The 27,767-nt window shown below is 27.2% G+C and overlaps 1 protein-coding gene across 1 annotated transcript in view; it reads left to right on the forward strand.

Annotated features, from left to right (window-relative positions):
* LOC123262782 (eukaryotic translation initiation factor 5B) overlaps positions 1–26,822 on the forward strand; it is a 61,639-nt gene extending 34,817 nt beyond the window's left edge. Inside the window, exons 14-15 of the mRNA XM_044725197.1 lie at positions 7,372–7,533; positions 26,610–26,822. Coding sequence (XP_044581132.1) covers positions 7,372–7,533; positions 26,610–26,717 — 270 coding nt within the window. The 3' untranslated portion in view covers positions 26,718–26,822. The remainder of the gene's footprint in view (positions 1–7,371; positions 7,534–26,609) is intronic.
* Positions 26,823–27,767: the final 945 nt, after the last annotated feature.

Genomic DNA, 27,767 nt, shown 5'->3' on the forward strand with positions numbered 1-27,767 from the left:
AAAGTGTATACGCAATAGATAAAAACTGACGACTTAACTTTTTGCGTGATTTATAATTTTTATTATTATTTTTTTCTTCATCTTCTCTTCTATCGTCGTTTTCTGTTGCTTCTTGACTTATGTATTCGTACCACAGGCGGTATAAACTATAAAGGATTCTAAATTGGTAACCGCTACAAAAATAGACTTCCGGTTCCCGTCTTGGACGGCGTCTGCTTAAAGAGGTTTATGTCAAACTCACAAACCCGCCTTTAGTGACTTCCAAATTTTTGCTTTCGCATCTTTTTTTCTTTCATTAGTTTTATTTATACTTCATTTTTTACATTTATAAAGAAAATAATTTTTTATTTTAAAAAAGAAATGCCATTTTAATAAATATCAACCGCTACAAAAATAGACATTGCGTGCTTTAAGACCTGATAAGGTATAAGTGACTCAAAACAAATAAAAACGTATGTCGGAAGAATAGATGCATAAAAATTTAGCCTATAGTCGGGAAATTTTCCAAAATTCAAATAAAAGGTTAAGCTAGGTAACATACATTGGAAAATCTATCTTTTTATGTAAGCATACACTGAAAAAAAACTGCTTACTTCAAGAAATATTTTCTTTAAAATTTGATTCTTGCTTCAAGAAGCTAAGTTTTTTTAATTTAACAAATTAACTCTTGAGCAAATAAATTATAAACCCTTGCATCTGCAGAATATTTTCCAGAAATTTATTTTAGCGAAGCACTTTACTGTTTTCAAATAAGACATACATGTATACTTCGTCAAAGAATTTATATCTCTTAGATTGATACGAAGTAACATTCGTTTAAGATTTACTGATTTTTTTAATAAATGCGATGAAAACTAAAAATTCTCGGATTTCTGCCACTTTTCATGTTCTCAAAGAAATTGAACCACGTTTCGGAATATGTTGAAATAGAGAATTTGTTTTTTTGGAAATATTTTTTTGCTATTTATAACAATAAAAATTCGAAAAATAAGAACATTTTATCAAACAATCTTAAATCTTTACATACAGTTGAAAAAATTAATAATTCGAATTTTTTTTAATTAAAAAGTAATCTATAACATCCCTTAGTAAGTATACGAATCTATTTCTAATTTTTCAGACAAAAATTTCCTACTCTAATTATTACGTTATAAGTTTAATATCTATTTGTTTTGTTTTTGGGATGATAAAATACTGAAGCTATACTTTATTAAAGAAAAATTGTTAACCAGACCTATGCACAGCTGATTCATTCATTTCTATAGGTGCATACAAATGTATTTTGGATGCTTTCTTATTCTGGTGAATAAATATAAAATCATTTATTTTGAATGAAGAAATGAGTACTTTAATCCACAATATAAACTTCTTAAAAGAGAATTAAACTGCTGTTAGTTGTCGAGAATTTTTGTTGGATGAAGAATTTGTTTGGATAGATCGAAGATATTGATCTTTTAAGCCAATATAATGAGATTCAAGGCACTAAATATTTTAAGTGATACAACCAGTTATCTTCAAAATAAATTTTTTAGATCAAAATAATTTTTCTATCAGTGTAGGTCCTGGGATTTTAAAGTAAAGATCTGATCTATTCAACAGTAAAGCTGGAAGTAAATTTTTCTGTTCGAGCAATATCGTTAAAATTGGGATTATGGGTCTTTTTATTCACACTATCGATAAATTAATAGTAAAATCATGTCGTATATCACCTTAGTTTGTCTGTAATGGGATCTTGGGATGCAAATCTAATATGGCGTTTCAAACGGAAACCCACACTGTTACAAGCCCACGATGTTATTTTTATAGACATACGTGGGTTATCTTCTTCTTCTTTTCCATCGTCTTCTCATCACCTTTATTATCTTTCTCGCTCTTTTATAATTGTCATTACTATCATCATCATTTGACAACACACATTTAGAAATCGCGACACCTGACAACTGATTCAATCTGCATAACACACACACACACACGCACGCACATATATATATATATATATATATATATATATATATGTTATTATAAAATTCGACGCTCATATAATGAAATATAATTTAAAAAGTTATAGTTCTCTTTCTTATATACTTATTAATACACTATATTACTTGGTATCAGACAGCCCCAACATGTACATTAGTAAACTATTATCATTTTTACCTATATATATATCTTATATTTATATTCGTTTGTGTCACCGTAAATGGATTCTCATTAAAACAAATTGCCATCTAGTGTCTGTTTGTAACGCCTACTAAAAACCCTTATACTCAAAGCTGTTAAAATATACATAATTTCAAATTGTCATGTTTTTTTTAGTAGTTATTTAAATTCATACTGAATAAAAATATTTTATTAGCAGGGGGTCATTCCTAAACTTTTTATTTATGATAATTTTTATGTGTATGTTTTTTTTTTCTTTATATTTCATTCGGATTAACTTGCTTTCTTACTTTAGTTTGAATAATTAATTTATCCATATATCACTACCAAAACCTAACCACTTCGTAGATAATCAATAAGTATTGCTACCTTTCAAAATAAAAGAAAATTGTTTAAATTTTAGATGTACTCAAACTGTACCAATTACGTTCCATTAACAGGAATTCAAAAAATTACTGTATATTATTTTTTCCATCACTTATTGAATATTTTATTGATGGTTAAAAAATTGGAGGTTTTCCGAATTTTATGAGTATACCTATAGAATTTTTTTACATAATTTTTTTTTCGTTAGTCATTAGATTATACTAAATGTTAAATTTTAAAGCTGGATGATAGAGAAAAAAAACAATTAACCGCCGATGATATTTTTTTTGTACTTCAAAATTTTCTTTAATACGTTTATCAGTATCCGTGAAAAAATGTTTTTGAAATGTCTATGTATAGCTTGATATGTTCAAATATGATAAACTGAAGGTAGTGTTGGAAATCTCTGACAGAGGGCACATGGTCGCTGAACTGCCCCCTTACAGGTGAATTAAGTTTGAGAGGTTAAATTCTAAAATAAAGATTATCTTTTGACTTTCCTAAGGAGCTTATCTAAAATAGTACTTCAGTTTTCTCTACTAAACTAATTTTTATTGATTAAACAAACTAATTACTGTACATAATTTTTAGAAAAAGCCATATCAGAAAATTTTTAACTTCCCGCTAAGAAAATTGAAAATTTTCTAAAATCGGGAATTTTTTGGTTTTACCCCGTTTTTCGAAAATCGAGTTTTCATCAGATCTCGACGTTTTAAGGTCACAGGAAGCTTCCCTGACTATTCCCGCGATGGTGTCCGTGCGGCTGTGTGTGTGTGTAAACCTCTTATAACTTTTGAACGGCTCGGCCGATCGGATCGAAATAGGTGGCAATCCAAAGAGTATCATTGCCATTAAATTTCGTATAAAATTTGAATCGATTCGGTTTGCTAGATTTCGAGAAATCTCAAAAATAAAATTTAAAAAAAAATCGTTTTTTTGGAATAACTTCTAAACGGCTTAACCGATCAATTCCAAAAACTAATCAGCTCTTAAGTTTAAAAAACCACGTCGATTGCCACCAGTCCCGTCAACATCGGTTGGTTCGTTCAAGAGTTATCGAAAACGAAAAATTTCGAAAAAAGTGTTTTTTTCACATAACTTCGAGATTTCTTTTTGGATCGTTTTTGATGAAGTGAATAATTATTAGAGCTTAAAAAATTACGTCGATCGCCACCAAGAACATGAAAATTGGTTGATTGGTTCGTGAGTTATCGTTGTCGACAAAATTCGGAAAAAGTGAATTTTTCTGATTTCTTTAAAATTTTCGGTTCGATCAGTTCGTGTTTAAAAGTCTATCATAGAATTTGAAAAACTGCGTGGAATACTGCCAACCGCGTAAAAATCGATTCATTCATTCAGAAATGATTGCAGTTTAAAAATTCAAAAAATACTGTTTTATTAAACTACTATCAGACTTTTGAGCTCTTCGAGCTCAAAAGCTTAAAACAGCTAACTCTATGAGCTCGGAGAGCTCGAAATAATATACAAATTATATTTTTGAGCTCGAAGAGCTCAAAAACGTCATAAGTGCAATTATAAGAGCTTATTTACAGAATTAGCGGGAAGTTGCAGGGATGGCCTTTAGGGTCAACCGTTTTCCAGATTTTTTCAAGAGATTTTTTGTCTACATCTAAGTATAATGATTCAAAATTTATTTAAAAATTAGCCTATTGATTTAGAAAAATTTTATTTTAATTCAAAGTGTAATCAGTTATAACGGAATAAGAAAACAAAACTTTACAAATTTACGTTTATATTAGTATAGATTATTTTGAAATAATTCGATTCAATCCATAAAAAAAATGACATTTTTATTGTTGCTAATGAAGCTAAACACGTGATGTGCTAAAGGTACATTAAATTGATGTAAGTTCAAGTTGAGTTGGTACCTACGTATGCTTAACTACGAAGATGTGGAATTTGCAGTGTAAGACCGATTGTAAGAGATGTAAAAGACTTTCAAGGCGTGTCTAGAGTTGAGAAAAGCTGGTTTAACCCACGCGAGAATCAAGAAATCTTGACTGCTTGTCAGAATTTATTCCAATTTTCTTTTTTTTTTTTTAACTACTGCTTTATTTTTTATTCTACTAATATTTTATTTAAAGAAAGTCTTCTGATTTAAAAGAGATATAATTAAAAAGCTATTCTCAATGCATATTATCGTCATATATACAAATATTTTTTTATGATGATACAGTTGAAATATCATATATTATTTTTGATAAAAAGATCCTTGAACTTGTTATGTTGATAAATGTAATATTTTTTTTTTTAATGAAATCACTGGAACACCCAGTTTAAGTTTAATAACTCATTCAAGTTCTAAAAATGTAATTAATTACAAGCTTAATTGAAGCTTCTATTTTTTGATAGTACATAAAATGAGGAAATTCCCTCTATTTCTGTAAAGTATTATCAGGTCGTCACACGTTTTATATATTAAACAATTCTTAATAAAAGAATCGTAGGTAAGTGACCTCTCTACCGGTCAGACCCCTTTATTGGTCACTTGGTCGAAAATTCGCATCAGTTTTGCCAATAATGCGTAAATTTAAGTAAAAATTTTACTAAAAAAAAAGTTGTATGTGTGTAAGCCTTTCATGACTATCAGACGGCTTTATCGACCAAAATGCTATTTGCAGCATTTTGAAGGGGTTCTCAAAAATTAGATCTTATAAATATTTGAATTGATTCGGTCCTTAAAATTTTGAGAAACCTTGGAAATAAAATTTTTCAAATAACTTTTAGACTATTGTATCGAATTTTTTTTTTTAACCAAATCAGCTTTCCTCTTTATAAAATTACTTCGAATGCTGGATAAGACATGAAACTTGGTTGATTCGTTCGAGAGATGTAGTTAATAAAAAATTTGCAAAAAAGTATTTTATTGGGTGGCACAGCGATTCACCCTTGAGTATATTATCCCGGATGAACTCATACCGCAATTTCATTTCTGGTCATTTCATCCTTGAAAGTTTACCTTCAGTCATTAAAACCTACCGCCATTTCAACTTTTTAAATCCACCCCCAAAATCCATCTTTCGATAATTAAGAAGAAGTCCCCAATCGTATAATTTATTAAAGTAATATTAACACGATAAATATTCGATTTTAGTTCTATTTATAAAAGTAATAGTATTTATTGGAAAAAACTCGATTTTTGGAAATCAGGGTGAAAATAATTTTTCAATTTTTGAAAATTCTTAAGGGGAATAGCCACTGTAACGAATCTCAAAAATAAAACTTTTTTTTATTTTAAATCAAAGTTTATGCTTTCAAAAATACATGCATAGAGTTTTAGATCAAAATTTCGAAAATTTTCGGAGTTATAGTCACTTTGGCGAGCGCAGATAGACCGACCGTTTTCTATCAGCAGTCCGAATAAAATTTTCGCTAAAAATCGAATTGCAACAGTCAATAAAAAAAATTAATAAAGTCATGGACACCTCTGGAGATAAGGAGAAAGAAGCCACATATGGCCCAGGACTCGATAGTTTAATTTGAGTATAAATATTTTGTAAAATTCATGATTTTAGGGTAACCTTAAGTACAATAGACTAAAAATTTTAAGCGCGTTTTTCTCAAAACGACTTTTTTCAAACTGGTCGCATCAATAGCTCAAACAAATATTAACCGATTTTTCTAAAATTTTCGTTTGTTTTATTTATCTTTAAAGTGGTTACCTTGGCCGATTTTGAAAATTTTGATGTTTAAAATTTTTCAAGGCTGTTTGAATCCAAAAAAAAGAAGGCTACAATAATATTTATAAATTTTCAATCGATCGTCATTTTTTTTAAATTAAAATTTAAAAAAATCGGCTAACAATAACTACATTCATACAAATTATAATGTAACTAAAATATTTTTTTTTCCGATAACCCGTTTTCGAGATAGCGATGCGACCATGGAGGGAGAATTTTTTTTAGGGCTCGACAAGAATGTTTATAACTTTGCAGCAATTTGATACTTTTTAATAAAAATTTAGGATATAAATCTTTAATGTACATTCATTAGAACAAGAAAAACCTGATCTCCAAATTTCTATATTCTCCGGTCAAAAAAAATTCCCGACAGTCACTTATTTTTTTGGCCGTTACAGTCGCTATCCCCATTAATTTTTATAGCGGGATGTTGAAAATTTTTTAACTATTAATAATTATTTGTTAACTATTAATAAAATCTTGTTAATTGTAAGTAAAAAAAAAAAGAGTTTCATTTAGAAAATTGTTTCCGAATAAGTGAATTTAGTAACAATCAATTAATTGTTCTTCCAATGTAGTGACCGTAATAAAGTATATAAATATTTAGTCGAAAGTGATCAATAATTTAGCATTGCATATCGACTCAAAATAAACCCAAGCTTGAAACTAAAAAAAATAAAACAATTCAACAATAACTGACATTGCTTTTATTCAGTATTTGAATATCAGTAAAGATAATAGAAAGCTTGATTATTAAAATATGTACAATTGCATTTATATTTCTCTAATCGATAAGTTCTATACTAATACTATTGTATAATATTGACCAAGTCAAAAATCAATTTTCTGAACGCAATCTATTTCTCGTTTATTAAAACCCTATCTCCCTCACAAAAGCACATTGAAATATTTAACATCCGCCATTCTAAAATTAATCCGATAAATAATTCAAGCATATTTATAAGGTATCAAAGTTCAGTTACCTGAAAAGTAGATCAAATATTATCTACAGATGAAAATGAGTAAATTTAAAAGTTCATTTTTTGATTGAATAAATTTCTAAATTATTGGGAAAAAAGATATAATTGAAATTATAAATTAAAATACATTTAATTTTAATTCTTAACTGTTTCTCTGCTTTTAGTTCATTGACTTGGGCGTGGTTACAAGCATACAGTACAATCACAAGGACGTTGAGACGGCGCGTAAGGGCCAGGAGGTTTGTGTGAAAATTGAACCGATACCAGGTGAAGCACCCAAGATGTATGGACGACATTTTGATGATAAGGATATGATTGTCAGTAAGGTAAGATTATCATTTTATTTACCTATTTATACTAATATTCAATACTTTATTGTAAACAGTATTGAACTTAATTGGAGTAAAACGTTTTTCGGTATTCAAATCTTCTGATTGTGTAAAATAATCATGTCGTTCAATAAATAAATCGATTTGTAATTAAATTATGAAATCGACACAAAGCTTGAAAATTAAAAGAAAATTTAAAGTCGTCAGTCATTGACGTAAATAAAATTTCAAATAAGATTCGTATAATTTACATTCTACATTGCGGGTTTTTTCGTATCACCCTCTCGTGACATCCATTCATTGATCCAACTCATTCATAAATATCCGCCCTCGTATCTGGTCTGATTGATTGCACACGAAGCTATACAACGCTTGCGCTCTATCGAGTTTGTAAGTTTAGATGACTTATGTCTAATTATTATGAGCGCATCTTTCGTCACTTTTAAATCTCAACTAGACAAAAAAAAATAATTAAATTACTTTGATTATTTTTAAATTGAGAAGAATTTAAATATTGAATATTTCACAGGACCGTTAGTCAATACCAATAAATTTAATTAGTATTGCACGACTCAAAACGCTAAGCATTAGAGAGTAATTAAACTTTTTGTATCTGCTCCCTAACATATTTTTATTGTTAGTTCAAAAAATCAAGATGGTTTGCATGCAGTTAGACAAATAATTAAATCACGATAAATTTTGTAATTAACAAAAGTTTATTTGATATAATAGAAGCAAAAAAATATCAATTAAATCATTTTCTTAACAGAATTTTTTCGTTGGAAAAAAAATTCGGATCGTAAATAGTTATTCGGTGCTGTTGACTTATAATTAATAAATATCGGTAAAATTTTTCCTTATGCACATAAGAATCCTTATGCACGAAAAAAAAATGATGACAAATTTCCTTTTTTTCTACTTTACTTTATGAATCAGCTATAGAATATATATAATTTTTGTTAAAAGTAACATAAGTATTTTTAATTACGCAGTTTTGGCCAAATTTTCCATAAAACTGTATTTATAATTACTTATTTTATCCTAATTTAAATCAGAAATAATACGTGTACTTTATTAAAAATTAAATAAGCATTATGAGTTGACTTTTGGAGTTTCCAAACCTCTTATAAATTTTTTTAATAATCTAATTTCGTATGATAAAATAAAAAAAGAAGCTGTTTGTATATATATTAACTTTAAAAATAAATTGTCTAGCGGAAGTAATACAATTTCATTATTAATCATTGATAAATAAATATTTGTCTCTTACGTCGATAACCTAGCTGTGCACTTGTACATACATCTATATTATTCATATGTGTATTATATACGTATATAGTTTTACGTGCTCGTTGATTTTCCAAGCACCCACGCTTTCCGTGCCCGCATCCGGTCGTCTGGTATATTCCGAGTCACGCGAGATATGTCCGACCCGCGTTTCGATTCCGCTTAGCTTCTGTCCCACGCTGATATTATATATATATATATATATATATACATATATTTTATCCATGTAATATATACATATATGTTGCATTATTACTCTTCAAAAAATAAATATAATACCAATTAAATGATTTTATTATTAGATATTATGATATTTATTGCATTACTTATTAATTTAACCGAATAAATATTTATACTTCTCTTATTTAATTTATTCACTCTCTTGTTTTTTATCTAGTATTTTTATTTATTTTTTCGCTTATATTTTAACTCTTTCAGAGTTTTTATATTAAAGAACCACATGTGCTTAACATATGAAACGTTACTGACAAAACGGCACATATTTATGTACACAGTGTTTTTAATCGAGAATCCAAACAGAAATATTAGAAATTTTTATACATTTAGATAAAAATTACAGTAATTTTTACGGACAACTTTCAGGGTATTCGATTGTGATTTCTCAAAGATATTATTCAACCAATTTAAACACATGTAAATTACAGTAAATTACAGTAAATTAAAACGTGATTTCTTCGTTGAAATTATTAAGTAATTAGGAGTTTCGTCTCCAAATTTTTTTTCAAAAAATATAAATTTCTAACAAAAAAAAAAAGAGTTTGAAAAGGAGCTAAATTATTAAACAATATATTGAGTCTCAGAATATTTTTTAGGAAAATCTACATTTTTTATAGAGAAATTTGAAGTCAGTTAACATAAAAAAATATACAGTGATTATGAATAATTTCAAATATTTCGGCATGCCTTTTATTGAAATAAGGGAATTAAGACTATTTGAAAAACTATTTTGCTTAAAGGGAAATGATTTTGGTTGATACAATCAATTTCGCAGACATCCGGTTGTCACGCTTCTAGAATTTCTTCATTTGAATCTTGTCATCTTGGCTCTAGAGCCTAATCAAAAATCGGTACAATAAAATGCATTATCCAAGGACAATTCGCGACGACTATCAACAATTTCATTTCTTTCTTCGAAGGTTATATTCTTGACCAATTTCGATCAATATATTCTGAAACATATTTGAGACTTTTTATTTTGACATAAAAAACAGCAGAAATTTGAAAATTTCTTATTTAAACGGCATTCCTGAAACAAATTGGGAAGTTGAGCTTTTGAACTAATCTTATTGCGCATTTTTATCCAAAAACAAATAAATATCCGAACGAAATATGTATCTTATTTAAAAACAGTGAAATGCTTAATTAGAGTAAAATTTTCTAAAGAACTTTCAGCTCATTCAAGAGTTTTACTTTATTGATACTTGATTAAAGAAAATTAAATTTTTTGAAACCAGGATGATATTTTGAAGAAAATGTTTTTTTTTTCTTGAATCAACTTTTTCTTCCAGTGTAATCATTTAGTGTATATTTATGTTATGGTCCATGTCTATTTTTCCCTCGATTAGATATATATCAGACTATCCGACGTCGTATTGATTACCACCTTGCACCAAACTCAGTAACTCCAATACTATTCTCTCCAGAAGATCTCTCCAATTTTTAGACCGCACATGTTTCTTCTTTGTTTTTCTCCTTCTCGTTCTTTTTTCAAATTTTTTGCTTCACCTTTTGCGGTTGCGCTTGAAATTTTGTATTGCATTTAAATGTGTTCTCTTTTGCTTACATTTTGCACATAATAAAAAGAAAAATAAGTCAATATAAACCGAATCCTTGAAATCACTAAAAAATGGATTAGGATTTTAGTCATAGATTTTCAAATCAATTTTATTTGGTAAGAGTCTGCCCGTCAAGCTTGTCAGCTGTTTAGTCATGAAGGCTATCGTGTAAAATTACTGGAGAGAAGAATAATAATAGTAATAGCAGTAACTGTTCTTGCAATGCAAAAGACTAAAAAATCATGAATATACTGTAAGTGAAGTCTGGTGTCGACGCATTTGAATTGGCTAATGTCCGTCACTCGATCATTCATTGCGATGTACATTACGTCTATACATTATGCGAGTTATATTTCTAGGCCAACCAGGCATTTATATTAGTTAGTCTCCAATAATATAATTATATTCCTTTATATTTAATGAATCACAGTTTACTTTAATAACTCCGTTATATATCATACTTATTCTAAATTGATGATTATATATATTGTGCTAATATTCAATGAGAAAAAAAAAAATAAAAGTTTGGCAAATCCAAAAATGAACGACTTATAATGCTCATTAGTTCGATAAATAAAAAAAAATAGTTAATGTTTATTTTAAATGTTATTTTATTATTTTTTTTTTTTTTATTTAAATATTACTATTGCAATTTACTATTTTTTTTGTTTGCTACCTTTTTTTTTTTATACTTTTAAATAAAATTTCTTTTTTTGTTTAATTTTTCATTTCAAGTTTTGCGCGGTGTTTTAAACTGATCATGCGCACTGAGTGTGGATTTTTTTCATTAATTTTAGTTTTTCGTTAATAACAAATAAACAACAATAAATAAGATTACCATCTCCAATGGAGATCTCTGCAAAGGGAATACTAAGCTATTAAAAAAAAAAAAAACTGATTGATTTCGTGAATTTTTACGCAAGTTATCGTGTTTTTAACGGAAAATTGAGTTGATTGATACGAATTTTCTTACAACTATTTTGATATTTTTTTCTGGTTCTATTATCTTAAATTGATTTTACCAGTGACAGAATTAATCTCCATTAAATTATCTATCGAATGGTGTGCAAATTAATGAGACTACTTAGATTATCAATCGTGTAATTAATTAAATAGTTTTGAAATCGAGGCGAAACAAATTTTTCGATCGTAAAGCACTCTCTGATGCTTCGCATCATGAGTCGTGCAAAAATGTTAGATTTTTGAAAATTATTTTATTCAAAATTCTAGTCCTGTTTTAAGATATTCAGTTTTCTTTATTTAAGAAATTAAATTATGAATCATTAAATTAAAACTTTTGGGTGAGCAGAACGCCCTCCAGAAATTTTTTTTTCTAACAAAGCTCTTTAATTTTCGGACCAATCCAACATCAAATTTAATTTAAAGTCGATCAGGTTTATTAGGTTTATTTAAGTCTCATTTATGCACTGAGAAAAAATTTTTTTTGAAAAAAATGAGCAATGTTTTAAATTTTTAATAATTTTATTTCTTAATTGAAAAACAACTTTCTTGTTGAAAAAAATTTTTTCAGATTTGAGAAAATACAATTTTAAATTAAAATTCGCAAGTTGTCTATGTAAAATTGTTTTTTTTCTCTCAAATAAAAAATACTTTTTTTTAACAAAAAAGTTACAGTAAGAAAAATTTTAATTTATTTAGCTAAGAAATAAAATTGTTGAAAATTTTAAATAAATCTATTTCTTATCATAACAATGCTTATTTTTTTTTTCAAAATAAATCTTTTCTTTGAATGTTTTTTTTGAGTTTCATTATATAATAGGCTCAATATGCTTTTTAAACTTGGTTAGACTGGATTGAGTTTTCCTTGAGCTTTATGAGATGCAATTAAGGCTGGATATTTCGACCTAAGTAGTTATCGATCGCAGATATTGATCTTTTGAGCCAAAATGACGAAATTTAAGGCAGAAATCTTGGAACGACGACCGGTTGTCTGAAAAGTAAGTTTCCTGAAAAGATTACTTTTCTTGAAGCGTGATAGTTTTTCTATTAGAGTTGAGTTCAAAAATAGTAGAAAATTTAAAAAACGCTTTGGATATAATATATACTTAACCGATCATTATTGTTAGTGGGATGTGTGAATAAAGGATTTAATTAGTTCAATATATTTACTTAACAGACGGGTAAATTTCAACGTATAACACAATAAAGTGATAAAGTTTATTCACAGATTTAATAATAGAGTAATGAAAAAAACGGTAAATAAAGTTGGAATTTAAGTATCGTAAACTATAAAAGATTAGACAAAAATAGTTTTATTAGGTGTATATATTTATCGCAGTAGAAGTCAATGTTTGATACTTAAGTCAATGATAAATGTAATAAAAAAGGTTAATAGTATTCTGTTAATATACATTGAGGTGGTATAGGTGTGTGATAATAAAAGTAAGAGAGAGAAGGAAAGATAAAAAAATATAAGTACGAGAATCTACACCGGATGTAATGTACACGCCTACGCGGCTGCGAGGTTGCAAATTAATTCGTGTCTTCATCTTTCGTCCGCGCCTTAACAGTCTACTTTAATAAAGTATTGTAAGAGCACACCTTGTTGATATTCTTTTGTAATTAATTCAATGAAAAATACTTTTTTATGATAGATGAAACATACCGTAATACTAAATTGTTGGAATTTATTTCGTTCCTTCAAATTACGGTCCAAAAGTGAAATTTTATGAAAATTCTAACTTGCAAATTTAGTGATAAAGAATATCAAAAATAGGTAATTCCGCAGATTAAGCCAACCGTTCTGCTGTTTTTGAACCCAGAATCGAATTAAGCGAAAATTACTATAAAATATATAATTTCATAAAAGTTATCGAAATGAATGCTATAGGAATGAAGTAGTCCTTCTTTTCACTAAAATGAAAGTTTTAAGGAAAACTCATTAAAAATAGTTACTGTCTGAAATTGAAAATTACCAAATACTTTTATTTGTTAAAATCATGAAATTAAAAAATGCTTTAATCCTACGGCGTTGCTAAAAGTAAGACCGTAAGAATACCGCGACTTATTGATGAAAAAAAAATTTATTCAGAGAAGAAATGTATAATTTAAAAAAAATTGCATGAATCGAATATTTTGATTACTTAAATGCTATCGGAAAAAAATTTTTCTTGATTATAAAGTTACTATAACCTCCTAATTAAAATGTATTAAAAATTTAGATATAATCATTACAATTGCTAATGTTTTTCAAACAGAAATTTATATCATGTATTAGTATTCTTGCTTCTACTTTCTTTCAACTGCTGTAACAAAAATTATTTACTCAAATTCAATTCACTATTTCATGCTGTCTAACTAGATGTTAATTTGAAAAAAAAAAATTAGAACTTGAATCAGATTATTTGTTAATTTTTAAGTTTCATACTTTTTAGACATTTAAATAGTGCTATAAGTAGTAAACAATAAGTTTTATTGAACTGTTGAATGATACTCAATTACTAGACGCACTGCTTTGCTTAGAAAAATTTAAGACTATCTCACTAATAATAAATTATTAAAATTACAAAGTCAAGAAAAATACAAAATTATTTACTATTATTAGTTTGTGTCTATCTATAAAATTTTTACTTCTATAATAAATGCTTAAAACAATTATTTTATTTTCTTATCTGCTCCAGTTAAATTTTTTTCTTTTGAGTTATTTTTCTTGTATCTAATAATGTAGTTTTTGATTGAGGCTAAATTGCAATGAATTGACGAATGATTTCATTAAATTCAAGTCGTTATTGCTTATTACAAGTAATTTAAGTACAAAAAAAATTAAAAGCTCAATTAAAGTAATATGTATTCGAAATAATTAATTTCATATTTTAGATGATTAAGAATTACTTATTTAAAGAATCAATTTACACAATTGATCTCTTTACTTGGAAAATTTTTTCCTCTAGTACATACTTCTAAAAATCAATTAGAAATATTTTTTCTGTGAGGAAATTATACTGTAACCTAATCCATGTTAGTCAGAATCACTATTGGGTTATTCAAATACGTCACATATGATGTTTTTAAAATTTCGTCAGTTCCAACAAAACAGAAAGATTCTGCAAAATTTTTCAAAAATTATTTCTAATTCTTCTCTTACCGCAAAAAATAAAATATGGTGAAAACTGTCGGCTATCTATATTCAAAAAGTTGAACTCATTGAAACATAAATGAAACCACTGAATGAAAGCCATTACATTCATGAAAGTCATTCACTGGCAGTTGTATCGATTCGCAGCCATGGTAGCAGACAGCACCAGGGGTGGCATAAAACCCTCGGATTTCAAATGAGGGGTTCTTATTCACACACACACACACACACACACACACACACACACAGAGCTGTGTATTCTGGTAGTATAGGTTTCATTAAGCTAGTGTGGTGCTCTATTGAGGACGCTACTTGTCCTTGGAAAGGAAACCAGGGCATCCGGGCATGCTCTCTTTTTTATTTTCGAGCTACCCCTGTATTTATTTTGTAGCGTGCCTTTCGTGTTTTCCATTCACCTACAACTACCAGTTTATCATTCTACTTTATCTATTTATTTTCCTCGTTTATTTAAACTTCTACGAAAAATAGTCCATAGGATGTTTGTATTTAATTTTCACCAAATTTTATTGAAATTTATATTTATTGCAACGCGTCATAAGCGAAGCGTTGAGGTTTTGCTCTACTCTCGACATGTCAAAAAAAGCAGTTTTCTCGAAACTGAAATTGATTTTTTTTTACTTATATCGCACTTACAAGATAATATAAGTGCACTTATATCGAGTCAAATAATCTGTCAGACACATAAAATATATTTCAATAACAATTATTTTGTTTAACATAATATTAAAAATAGTCTTCCTGGACTTCCGAGTGTCTGTGTTTATGGATCTGTGTATGTGACAGGGAAATAGTCGAAAAAATAATCGTACCGGAATAATTTTTTTTTTAACATCAAAAGTAATACACTAAAGACTTTCTCAATTAATATGACCGTTCAATTCACTGTCGTTTAATTAAAATTTATAACAAACTAAGGTACGACTGTGTATTTATACATCTATATATACATTTAATTATAGTATTTTTTTTCTTCACTTTAGAATTATGGTGCCGTTAAACCATAGCAGAGTGTTGAAATATTGAGTTTGTCTACAAAAATCATTCTCTTTGAGATATTATATTTTAAATGTTTTAAATTTGTTTTATTCTGAAAGTAAAAGTTTTCCTTTTTAAGTAACATTTGGTGAACACATTTTTACCCTTGAAAAAGGTTTTATTTTATTATTTCGGAGATAGTTTAAAGCACTCGAACTACGAGTCATAAAAACTAGGTACAATTCGAGTATTGTATAGACTGCATAAACACTAAATGTTACACGATGTAAAAAGGACAACTGTAGAAATATAGTTGTAAGCAGTTAGTTCTCTCTGATCCTTAATGGTGTTAAGACACACTTCCGAAAACTCTATTTCAATAAATGAAAATCTTCCAATGAATAAAATCTTCAATCATTATAAAGAATACACTGTCACATATCCACAATCTCAACATAGAGTTTTCTGTTTTTTATTATTTTGTGTTTTGTATTTTATTTTAATCAATTTTATTGTGGAAAATGAGATTAGGAGGTGTGCACTTTTGGATTTTCCAAACTTTTTAAATCATTCGAACATAAAATATAAATTAAAATGCCGAAATTTTTCGGCTCTTTTTGGGAAAATGTCATCAAAATCAAATCTACATTGATTATTATTATTATGGCTGCTGTTGTTTTTTATCTAATATCATCATCGACACACTATTAAAAATACGAGCTTGATTGAAGAAAAAAAAAATTGAGATCAAACTAATAAGTGTAAGAAAATTTGAAAAATTTCTAAGGAAAGTTTTTTATAGGGTAGGAAAGGATAAAAAACTTTTAGTCAAATCAAAAGCGGTCAGTAAATATGGTAAATATTGTTTGAAAATATTCAACTGATTTTTTTAAAGTAAAATTATTCTGGGGTATTTTTTGTTATTTTAAGAGATTCAATTTATTCACGCAAGTGCTATTTTATTGAATTAAGAAAACTAGATATCTTGGAACAAGAGTGAAATTTTAAAAATAATTTTCTTGAATCAAGTAATTTTTTTTCTGTGTGATGATATGATTCTATATGTTAGTCAATTGGTTATAATTGTCATGATATAATGATAATAATTTAGATCTTTTCTGAGAAATTAGGTTAGTAGGACATGACGTTAACTTCCTAGGTTGCCAAGGGGATGACCTAGTGCTATTAGATTGAGGTCGGTAGAATATAATATAAATTCACCCTTCGAGAAAGCTCGGTGAATCGTGGTAGTTTGAAAATAGAGATACGTATTTTGTTTTATGAATGAATGAATAATAAACAATGAAAGAAGAGCAGAAAGAAATTACAACGGATGTATGAATGAGTATTTTTGGATAGAAGGAACGTAATTTAGAATTCGCGGTCGCTAAAATATGGAATTACGGGACTATATTTAGCCAGACTTTATAACTGTTGCTTATTGTAAAAAATAAAATTGTTCAATTCAATATTTTTTTTTATTTTTTTATTGCAACACTTTAATCAATACACTTCAATTAAATTGTCGCAATAAATGGGAATTTTATAAGTATAAGTTTTAAAAATTTTATAAGTATAATTCTTAAAAATCTAAAAAGCATCAAATTAATTGTTTTGAATATTTATTACTTCAATTGAGCTTTTAATGTTTTTTGCCTAAATTACTTGTGTAAGCACTATCAATTTGAATTTAATAAAATCATTCGTCAATTCATTGCGATTTGGCCTCAATCAAAAACTATATCATTATGTTTCAATGAGTTCAACTTTTTGAATATAGATAGCCGACAGTTTTCACCATATTTTATTTTTTGCGGTAAGAAAAGAATTAGAAATAATTTTTGAAAAATTTTGCAGAATCTTTCTGTTTTGTTGGAACTGACGAAATTTTAAAAACATCATCTGTGACGTATTTGAATAACCCAATAGTGATTCTGACTAACATGGATTAGGTTACAGTATAATTTCCTCACAGAAAAAATATTTCTAATTGATTTTTAGAAGTATGTACTAGAGGAAAAAATTTTCCAAGTAAAGAGATCAATTGTGTAAATTGATTCTCTAAATAAGTAATTCTTAATCATCTAAAATATGAAATTAATTATTTCGAATACATATTACTTTAATTGAGCTTTTAATTGTTTTTGTACTTAAATTACTTGTAATAAGCAATAACGACTTGAATTTAATGAAATCATTCGTCAATTCATTGCAATTTAGCCTCAATCAAAAACGAAATTAGTAGATACAAGAAAAAAAACTAAAAAGAAGAAAATTAAACTGGAGCAGATAAGAAAATAAAATAATTGTTTTAAGCATTTATTATAGAAGTAAAAATTTTATAGATAGACACAAACTAATAATAGTAAATAATTTTGTATTTTTCTTGACTTTGTAATTTTAATAATTTATTATTAGTAAGATAGTCTTGAATTTTTCTAAGCAAAGCAGTGCGTCTAGTAATTGAGTATCATTCAATAGTTCAATAAAACTTATTGTTTACTACTTATAGCACTATTTAAATGTCTAAAAAGTATGAAACTTAAAAATTAACAAATAATCTGATTCAAGTTCTAATTTTTTTTTTCAAATTAACATCTAGTTAGACAGCATGAAATAGTGAATTGAATTTGAGTAAATAATTTTTGTTACAGCAGTTGAAAGAAAGTAGAAGCAAGAATACTAATACATGATATAAATTTCTGTTTGAAAAACATTAGCAATTGTAATGATTATATCTAAATTTTTAATACATTTTAATTAGGAGGTTATAGTAACTTTATAATCGAGAAAAATTTTTTTCCGGTAGCATTTAAGTAATCCAAATATTCGATTCATGCAATTTTTTTTAAATTATACATTTCTTCTCTGAATAAATTTTTTTTTCATCAATAAGTCGCGGTATTCTTACGGTCTTACTTTTAGCAACGCCGTATAGGATTAAAATAATTTTTAATTTCGTCATTTTAAAAAATAAAAATATTTGGTAATTTTTAATTTCAGACAGTAACTATTTTTAATGAGTTTTTCCTAAAACTTTCATTATAGTAAAAAGAAGTACTACTTTATTAAGAAGTTAAAGTTTTCATCGAATATCACGTAGTTAAAATTGAAATAATTATTAAAAAATTTCAAACAAGTGTGCTCTAGTAATAATTTATTATACGAGCGTAACAACTGTTTATTTTTGGATGACATCATTTCGAGTCGAACGCTTCGAAATATTCAATTTAAAATTATCAATTTTTCTAATTAATTTTGCAACGCAATTAAATACTTGTATATTTTTTATCAGTTCTTTTAAGTTTCTTCGATAGTTTCTAAACAGATAAGAAATATTTTTCCATGTTATTATTTAACGCGTTTTTTTTTTTTAAGTTTTTTTTACCAATAATACCTTTTTGTTATTTTGAATAATAAAATAACTTCGCCAATAGTAAGATGAAATAACACACAATGAAACTGACGGTAACGAAGACAAGTAAGTTAGACACACCGGAAAACGTCGGGTGTACTTACCGGATGTGCATCTTCCTTTTTCGAATAAAGTCCCGCATATTAACTTCTCAATGATGCCGACTATTTGATACACGTAATCTTAAAATATAAATATATATCTGTGTTTTGTAATTTTTTAATTCCCTTTGAAAGAATTATCTACCGCCAAAGACTTAAATCTCTTCTTCTCCAAAAAAGAAAATGAATTTTAACTAAATACCAGAAATTATTATTGTTTACAAGGAATATTATCGTTTATCATTTTAAATAATAATAATAATAATTATAATAAACAAATAAAATTACAGATAAAACATGACGGTGTAATTAAATAAAATAGCCGTCTGAGTAGTTTTTAGGGTTCTTGTGATGTTAGGGTGATGAAACGGAAGTTGTTGGGTCCCAGTCTCCAATTGCAAAAGGGCCGGAAGTCGGTTGTTCCCACGATGATCATCAGCGTGGTAGTTTCACGCATCACCCGTTCGAGTTCTCATCTTGAAACGTCAATTCTATTTTTCTATATGACTTTATAAAAAAAAAAATTCTCAAGATTATAGAAGTAAATTGATTATCTTGAGTATGATTGTTGGATTATGTAAATCCTTAATTATAATCAAGATAGTTTGCACATCATCAAACAGATATTTTAATCAAAATTAATTCCGTAATCTTCAATAATTTATTTGATATGATATAAGTAAATAAAAAACAATGGAACTAATTCATTCATAGAAACGATAAAAAATATCAAAATAGTTTGAAAAATTGCTTACTCTGTTATTTAATTATAATTAACAAAAAAATTAATTTGATTACTCTTTTAAGTATCTACCCAGAGTTAATTTTTTTTCAGAGTATATGAGATTGTTTTTAAATATGTTGAAAATTATGATAGACCTCTTAATATTAATATTAAGGTACCGAATCGAAAATTTCAATTTCCCGTTCGATTAACATAAAGTGACATTTTTCTTTTAATTTCAAAATTTTCAAATTCTCCAACAATTTATCAGATTAATAAGACCAGAACATATAATTTTGGAGAATTAAACGTTTTACAAAAAAGGTCATTAATTTTTCGATAAATCTACTTCTTTAAAAGTTTTTATTCTTTTTTAAGATTCGTCAAGTATTTCAGTAAGATAAAAGCCCCAGTATATGATCATGTACCAGTATATGATCACTCCATGCATTTGTATATCTATATTCGCAAATGTAGGTATACAAATACATGGAGTGATCATATACTGGTACGTGATCATATATTGGGGCTTTTACCTTACTGTTAAAATGGAAGTTATGTCAAAAAACATTATTTTGAACACTTATTTGATAAAAAATTTTCAACATTGATTTTTTATTATTAAACCTTTAACTTTCATATATTCTTGTAATTTAATTACATTTTTCGGGCTCTGAAAATAGTCTCTAATGTTGCACACTAAATGAAAAATGTATCAAATTTATAATTCCGAATTTGGCAACTTCAAATTAAATGAAAAAATATTATTTTTAAGCCCGAAAAGTTCAATAACTTCATGACACTTATTGATACTAATTGATTTTGTTTAAATTATTTGTATGATATACAAATTGAGTCTTGGTACCTTGAATCAACAAAAATATAAAACGATAAAAGTATTCAAGAAATAGGCAAAAAAAATTATCGAGGCGCTTTCTAAATATTTCGCATTATGAGTTGTGAAAAATTATTAATAGCTTTTAATTTTATTTAGCTTCAATAAAATAACTTCAGTGAAAACTTTAAATGACGAGTAGTACCTGTACGTATTATTAATGTTAAAGAGAGTCACTGAAGGAATTTTTCAAAGCCAGCCGATGTTTAGCACAGCTTATAATTAATCCATCAAAACCAAGCTATTAGCTTCCAAAAGCATATTTATTTTAATTTAGTATTTGTCTATAACTGGTTGAGGTTGAGCAATAATATCCATATTTGAATGTTTAATTTATATAATATATTCGTCAATTTATACACAATCGTGCGCGCGCATGTGTGTGTGAAGTTAGGTGAGTGCAGTTGGTTATATCGTTATATGTTATATCGCAGTGGGGAAGAGAGAGAACGTCCTCAATAGCTACGTAAAAATACCATTGTGACCGATTCATGAATGAAACGGTACTTCCGGTGCGTGCGGGTGGGGACGGAAATAGTGTAAAGCGGTACGTTATATACTGATGAATGGAGGACAACCGTTTTCCTTCTTCGCCTTCTATATACATAAATATACTGTATATGATAGTAAGAACTTTTGAATATTAATATGAGTAGACCAAGTAGCCAGAAATACCAGAAGCAAACCAGCTTTGACAATTTCACGCTTTACATTTTTACACTATCCTTTTTTTGACCTTTCACTGATACATCTTTCTTCAACCTGCTACTTATTCAAGCTTTCGGTTTATACTTTTATCTATGAAGCATCAAACACCAAATCGAACAGTTCTAAATAATTCCGTTTTTTGACGAATTCATGCTCAAATTGAAACTCGTCTTATTTTATTTTCGAGGGAAGAAATACAAATTAAGGTCAGGAAAAAAAAATTTTTGAGTTTGAAAATTTGGATGATCTTTTTAAAACTGTACGCACTCTTAAATTTTTTTGGTAAATTAAAAGTGGATCTGCATCTATTTTCAGCCATAAAAATTAAAAAAGAAAATATTCATAAATTTTTAATTTCAACGTGTTCTACTCATTGACAGATTGAAAATAAAAACTCAAATTAATTAATATGTTTGGATTAAAAAATTCGAAACTTTATCTTTTGATCAACATTTGAACGTGATACATTAATTTTTTTTCAACAGTTATATATTTTTTTCATGTAACGCATTGAACGTCAGATAATTAAAAAAAAATTTGTTGACATATGTTAATTTTTACTAATTTGATGAAATTTTGAAAAATTTTTAAATTTACATAGCGACGACTTTTTTTTTGAATTGTACTATTTAACCCTAAGTTTAAAAAGTAGTTTTCCCCTTTTTCAACTATCTGTAAGTTATTTCGCGAAATAGCGATATAGAATTTGAAATATCTTGAACGACTAACCGTCAACATCTCGTGGGTGTCTGTAATTTCATTTAGATGATACTATTGCGTAGGATGCTTTCGTTTACAAGCTGATTCAATACATTTCAAGGACTGATATACGTTACATTTGTATTTATATAAAGTTCAATCATATTTTTAATGAGGTTAATTCTATACATCAGCAAAAAGCTTCACTATGTATACAAAATAGAAAAATGTCAAGTGACTTTGATTAGTTTTTCTGTGTTGCGCAAAAAATGGAATTACATTACTTTGGACCTATTAAAATGAAAACAATTGCTCAAAAATGTAAATGTCAATACAATTACATTGATAGAAAAATTAGCTTGATCTAAAAGAAATAATCGTTTCAAGAAAATTATTTTGAAAATTATGGTGCTTCAAGAATTTTTTGCCTTTAATCTTGTATTCTTGACTTAAGACATTTTAGATTGATAACTATTGATAACTATCTTGTCACTTGATTCAAGAGTATATTATCTTCGATCGATACAATCAAATTCTTCACTTAAGAACAACTATCAAAAATTAATAGTAATTTCGTTTTATTCTAAAAACTTAATATTCTTAATTTACGAACTACTACCTTGAAAAAATAATTAACTTGAATCGAGAGAAAGATTCTTGAGCCAAAAAAAAAAATTTTGAAGAGTTTCATTGTCTTTACAGTAAAAAATATTATGTATTTGTGTTGAATACGGTCTGTGTTAAAACTTTTTTTTGGTAAAATAACATGAAGTGTTTTACTTTGTTGTTGAATTTCAACACAAAAATTGTGTTGATTTCACACAACATTTTTTACTGTGTTAAATCAAGACAAAAATTCTTGAGTCAAGTAAAATTTACTGAAACCAAAAAAGATTTCTTAATTTAAGAATTTTTCTACTTAAATCAAGAAGATGAAGTTTTTCACAATTATTTACTTGATTCTCATATAGCCATAATTTATAGCTAAATTTGTCATTAAAGACAAATTTGGGAACTGGGGAAATAAAGGATAAAGGGGGAGGGGGGACCTTACTCAGTAGGAATTTTTTTTTTTCTAATTATTATCGTATTTTATAAACAATAATCGGTCGTTATCTTTTAATCAAATAGAGATAAGCATTTGTTTTAAATTAGCACTAATAAAAGAAAAAATATTAAACAATAGGTGCGAAATATTAAATATATTAATTCCGAATCTTCTGATTTATTAAATTCTTTAAATTTGAAACAAGTGCTTATGAGTAGTTTTATATTTTTGGATAAGGTATATGTGCATGATTTTCAAAAACAGTACATTGTACTGGCTACACATTTTTACAAATTGTTGTCTATAAAAAAATTACTCTATTCATTGGTGATGAATCTAGATGATCTGAAAAATTAGCCACCAAAAATAATAATGTAAATTTCTTAATTCCAAATTACAATACTCTTTTCTTAAAAACTCATTACAAAATAACCACCAGAGATATTAAATGTAACTTTTCCTTAGACGTATTGAAAAGGATGTTTGATCAAAAAGGATCAAAAATGATTCTTCATGCACTGAACTTTCATAAGAGGTAATATTTGAAAAAATTTGAAATATTGAAATTGAAAGTTCAATGCTTTAAATACTTTTTAATCCTTTTGTTTAATCAGGGCTTATTTTCGTTACTATGAAATCCACAGATTCGGTAGAATCTGGCGCCAAGTTCCGTTCAAATCCGTTGTAAACGGAGCGCCAGACTACCGAGTGTGTTTACTGTAAGCAGAACGGTATTTCGAGGTTGCAAAATTTTATTTTATTCTACGGTACTTCTTGTTCCTAAATTTTATATTATAACAGTAATTCATACTTTATTTTACTGATATCAATTAATTATATTCAATTATAACAATTAATCTACTTGAAATTATTAAATTTTATCAGCACAAACTATAGCAAGCTCAAAAATTTCGATCCTGACTTTTTTTCGATGTAAAAAGTGACATGCCACAGACTAAGTAATTCGAGAATGCATGGTAATAGTCCAATAGATGGGAAACTACAGTTAAAAAAATAAATTTTACAGCTTGCATCTACACCCGCCAGGGTGCGCTGCAATTATTTTTACATAAACTGTAGCTTCAAGGGGATAGTTTGCTATAAAAAATGCAGCCAACTTGAGATTTAAGTTGGTACCAATTGCAAATTTTTATTATAATTACAAAAAATACTGAAATCCGAACAAAAACAGTTTCACTGTAAAAAATCGCGCCAAGTCCACGTTCATAAGACTATTAAGAAAAAATTTTTATTTCTTTACAAAAGATATAAAATAAAAATTAAAAATCCAAGTAACCGATATGGTTGTATATGATTTTTGGACATTAAAAAAAATTTTGTTGTAAATTTAAAAATTAAAAGAAACAATTTTGGAACGTATTTAGTGTGCGTGGTTACAAAATATTTCACTTTTTATGAAATTCCTAAAATCTATCTACTAGGACTTTTAAAAAAAATTGAAGTACACAATGACGCACACCAAGTACGTTCCAAAATTGTTTCTTTTAATTTTTAAATTTACAACAAAATTTTTTTTAATGTCCAAAAATCATATACAACCATATCGGTTACTTGGATTTTTTAATTTTTTATTTTATATCTTTTTGTAAAGAAATAAAAATTTTTTTTCTTAATAGTCTTATGAACGTGGACTTGGCGCGATTTTTTTACAGTGAAACTGTTTTTGTTCGGATATTAGTTACATTTATAAACTGCGAGATTCATGGCGAAAATAAAGTTATTGATAGAATAATTGAATTCGAAAGTAGATTTCGATATAATTAATAATTAAAAAAGTTATATCAAACAATAAATTCTTAAATTATCAGTGAAAAATCACAATTAATTTTTAATCAAACCACCGTTAGTTCTATTACACGGACTAATATAACCCGTCTACTAAAAATTGGCAGAAATTTCAATTCTTAATCTTAATAAAACCATCATTCGGTAAATGTTTTATAGATCAAATTAAAGACGAAATTTTATTAAACTTAAGATAAATTTTCAAGAAATAAGCTATCTTATTTCAATTAAATGTTTTTTAGAAATAAAAACACAGAAAATGTAATTTTCACTATCTTCAGAAAAATTAAAATGGTTATTATTTCTAAACTTATTGACAGACTTGGCTTATTTTTAAACTTATTTCAGGTAATTGTTTTAGAAAACGTGTACTAAATTTCCTTAAGATCCGTTAATATGCCCTGAGCTGTCCCTTCATTTAATACCAGCGAGTTTAATACCCTAAACTGATTAATTTTCCGAAAATTTCTAGTTGAATGTCAACAATCCAAAAAAAGTTTCACTTGCATCGTGGTTTCATAAAACCACACAATATTTTTTGTCTAAACAGTTGTAATTATTGTAATTGTTTAGTATTTCCATTTAGCCTATGCCTTTGAAAAACTTTTTAATTAAATCAAATGGTTCTTTTTCATGGATATTTTTGTAAAAACCTGAAAAATTACCTCTTATACACGGAAAGAAAATTGAAGGAATTTTTACTATTTTACTATTGTAATTTTTACTAAATAAAATAGTAACGGTGGACTATACTTCTCATTTAGTAATTTTTACGATCTACTATTGTAAATTTTATTCAACAAATAAGACTAGCAAGAGTCTTAAAAAGTCGAATACTATAGAGCAAATTATACAATATGTGTTTGTGAACTTTACAATTCAACTATTGTAAAAATTCAAAGTTGGATTTTTTAAAAGAAATATTAGGGAGGGAGAGAGATAGAAGGTTGGACTAATTGGTACCTATACAGTAATCGAAAAAAGAAATCGACATTTTCGTGCTATCTGGGAATCGAACCCAGAACTCTGTGTTGGCAGACAGAGACTCTCCTTCTACGCTATCCGAGGTAAACTAAGACCCATATTCTTTAACATTTACATAAGCTCGGAGTCTAGCGCTGTGCACGGCCATCACTCACACTAATTGAGAAACATTCCAATTCAACTATTGTAAAATTTGCTATAGTTCTATTGAAAAGATACAGAGGCAGCACTGGAAATTTTCATCTCTTACTTTTTACAATAGTAATATCGTATTTTTTCATGAATAAATAGCATTTTTTCTTCTAAAATATTTGACAATTAATAGTAATAAAAGTATAGTTCAGCTTTACAATAGTTGTATCGTAAATTTTCCCAGAAATTTTTTCCCGTGTAGGTATAGCTTATAGAACTTGAATAAATAGTTCATATTTGTGGTAAAATTGTTTTCTCCATAAATATTTTATACTTACTAATATTTGACGATGATAATAATAGATATTTTATTATTTATGTTACAGATAAGCAGACAAAGTATAGATGCGTGTAAAGACTATTTCCGAGATGATTTATTGAAAAGCGACTGGCAAGTGATGCTTGAACTCAAAAAGCTCTTTGAAATTCTCTAAAAATATTTATTGATAAAATCAAATCCCCATTGCTAACATCATTAATAAATAAAACAAAAATTAGAGGAAAAATAAATATATATAAATTTATATGTATGCCTCTATCAAAAAAAAATTTTTTTTAACGATAATTGTAAAAAAAATCACATCACTCATTGAATTTAAAAAAAAATTTTACAAATGAAATCTTTATTTAATGAATTTTATTATTGGTATACTCCAAATGCAAAATACGAATGATTAATAATTATTGATGAATGATATTACTGATAATTGAAGAAAAAAAAATAATTATAATAAATATGAAAATATAAAGAATAAAAAAAAATGAATTCAACAGAATGATTATTGAATGAGAAATAAACTTGAATGGATCGTTCAATGATCAATTTTCTCGCGTCATTCTTGACCTTCCAAGACAATATTCATTCACATTATTCACAACTTGTTAATGTTGTATTACTTATTATGTAAAAAAATATGATTAACATTAATTAATATTATTTATATACAAGCAACCATTGATATATAGACTTGAAAAAAATCTTTATTTTTCTTTTAAAAATTTTTTTTTTCATCAAATAATTTTCAAAAAGAAAAACAAGTCCAATAAATAAGTAAAAAGTATTGAATAAATAATTATTAAATACCTGATAAAATTGACAAATAAATAAATGAATGAATAAAATGACAAAATAGTGTTTTTTAAAAGTTAATTTGCGCATCGTCAAAATGTTGAATTAAATAAAAGTCAATATAAAAATAAGAAAGAGAGAGATGAAGAGAGAAGCAGAGCGAGACACCTTGAATACGCCAGTCGGACTCTCAATGAATGCACGTCATTTCGAGTCATTCATATATCCGCAGGTTGTCCTCGCGCGGGTTCACCTCATTCTGTTGCGTGCGTTGTGAGAAGTAAAAACATTCTTTAACGTACGCAACCAAAACCAGTAAGTATAGTAATATCATATATATATATACGTATATCTTTATGTCTATAAGATTAAATTGTGTATAGTGTAGTATAGTATAGTAGTATAAAAGGACTTA

The sequence above is a fragment of the Cotesia glomerata genome, linkage group LG4, assembly GCF_020080835.1.
Source record: "Cotesia glomerata isolate CgM1 linkage group LG4, MPM_Cglom_v2.3, whole genome shotgun sequence".
Taxonomy (NCBI): Eukaryota; Metazoa; Arthropoda; class Insecta; order Hymenoptera; family Braconidae; genus Cotesia; species Cotesia glomerata.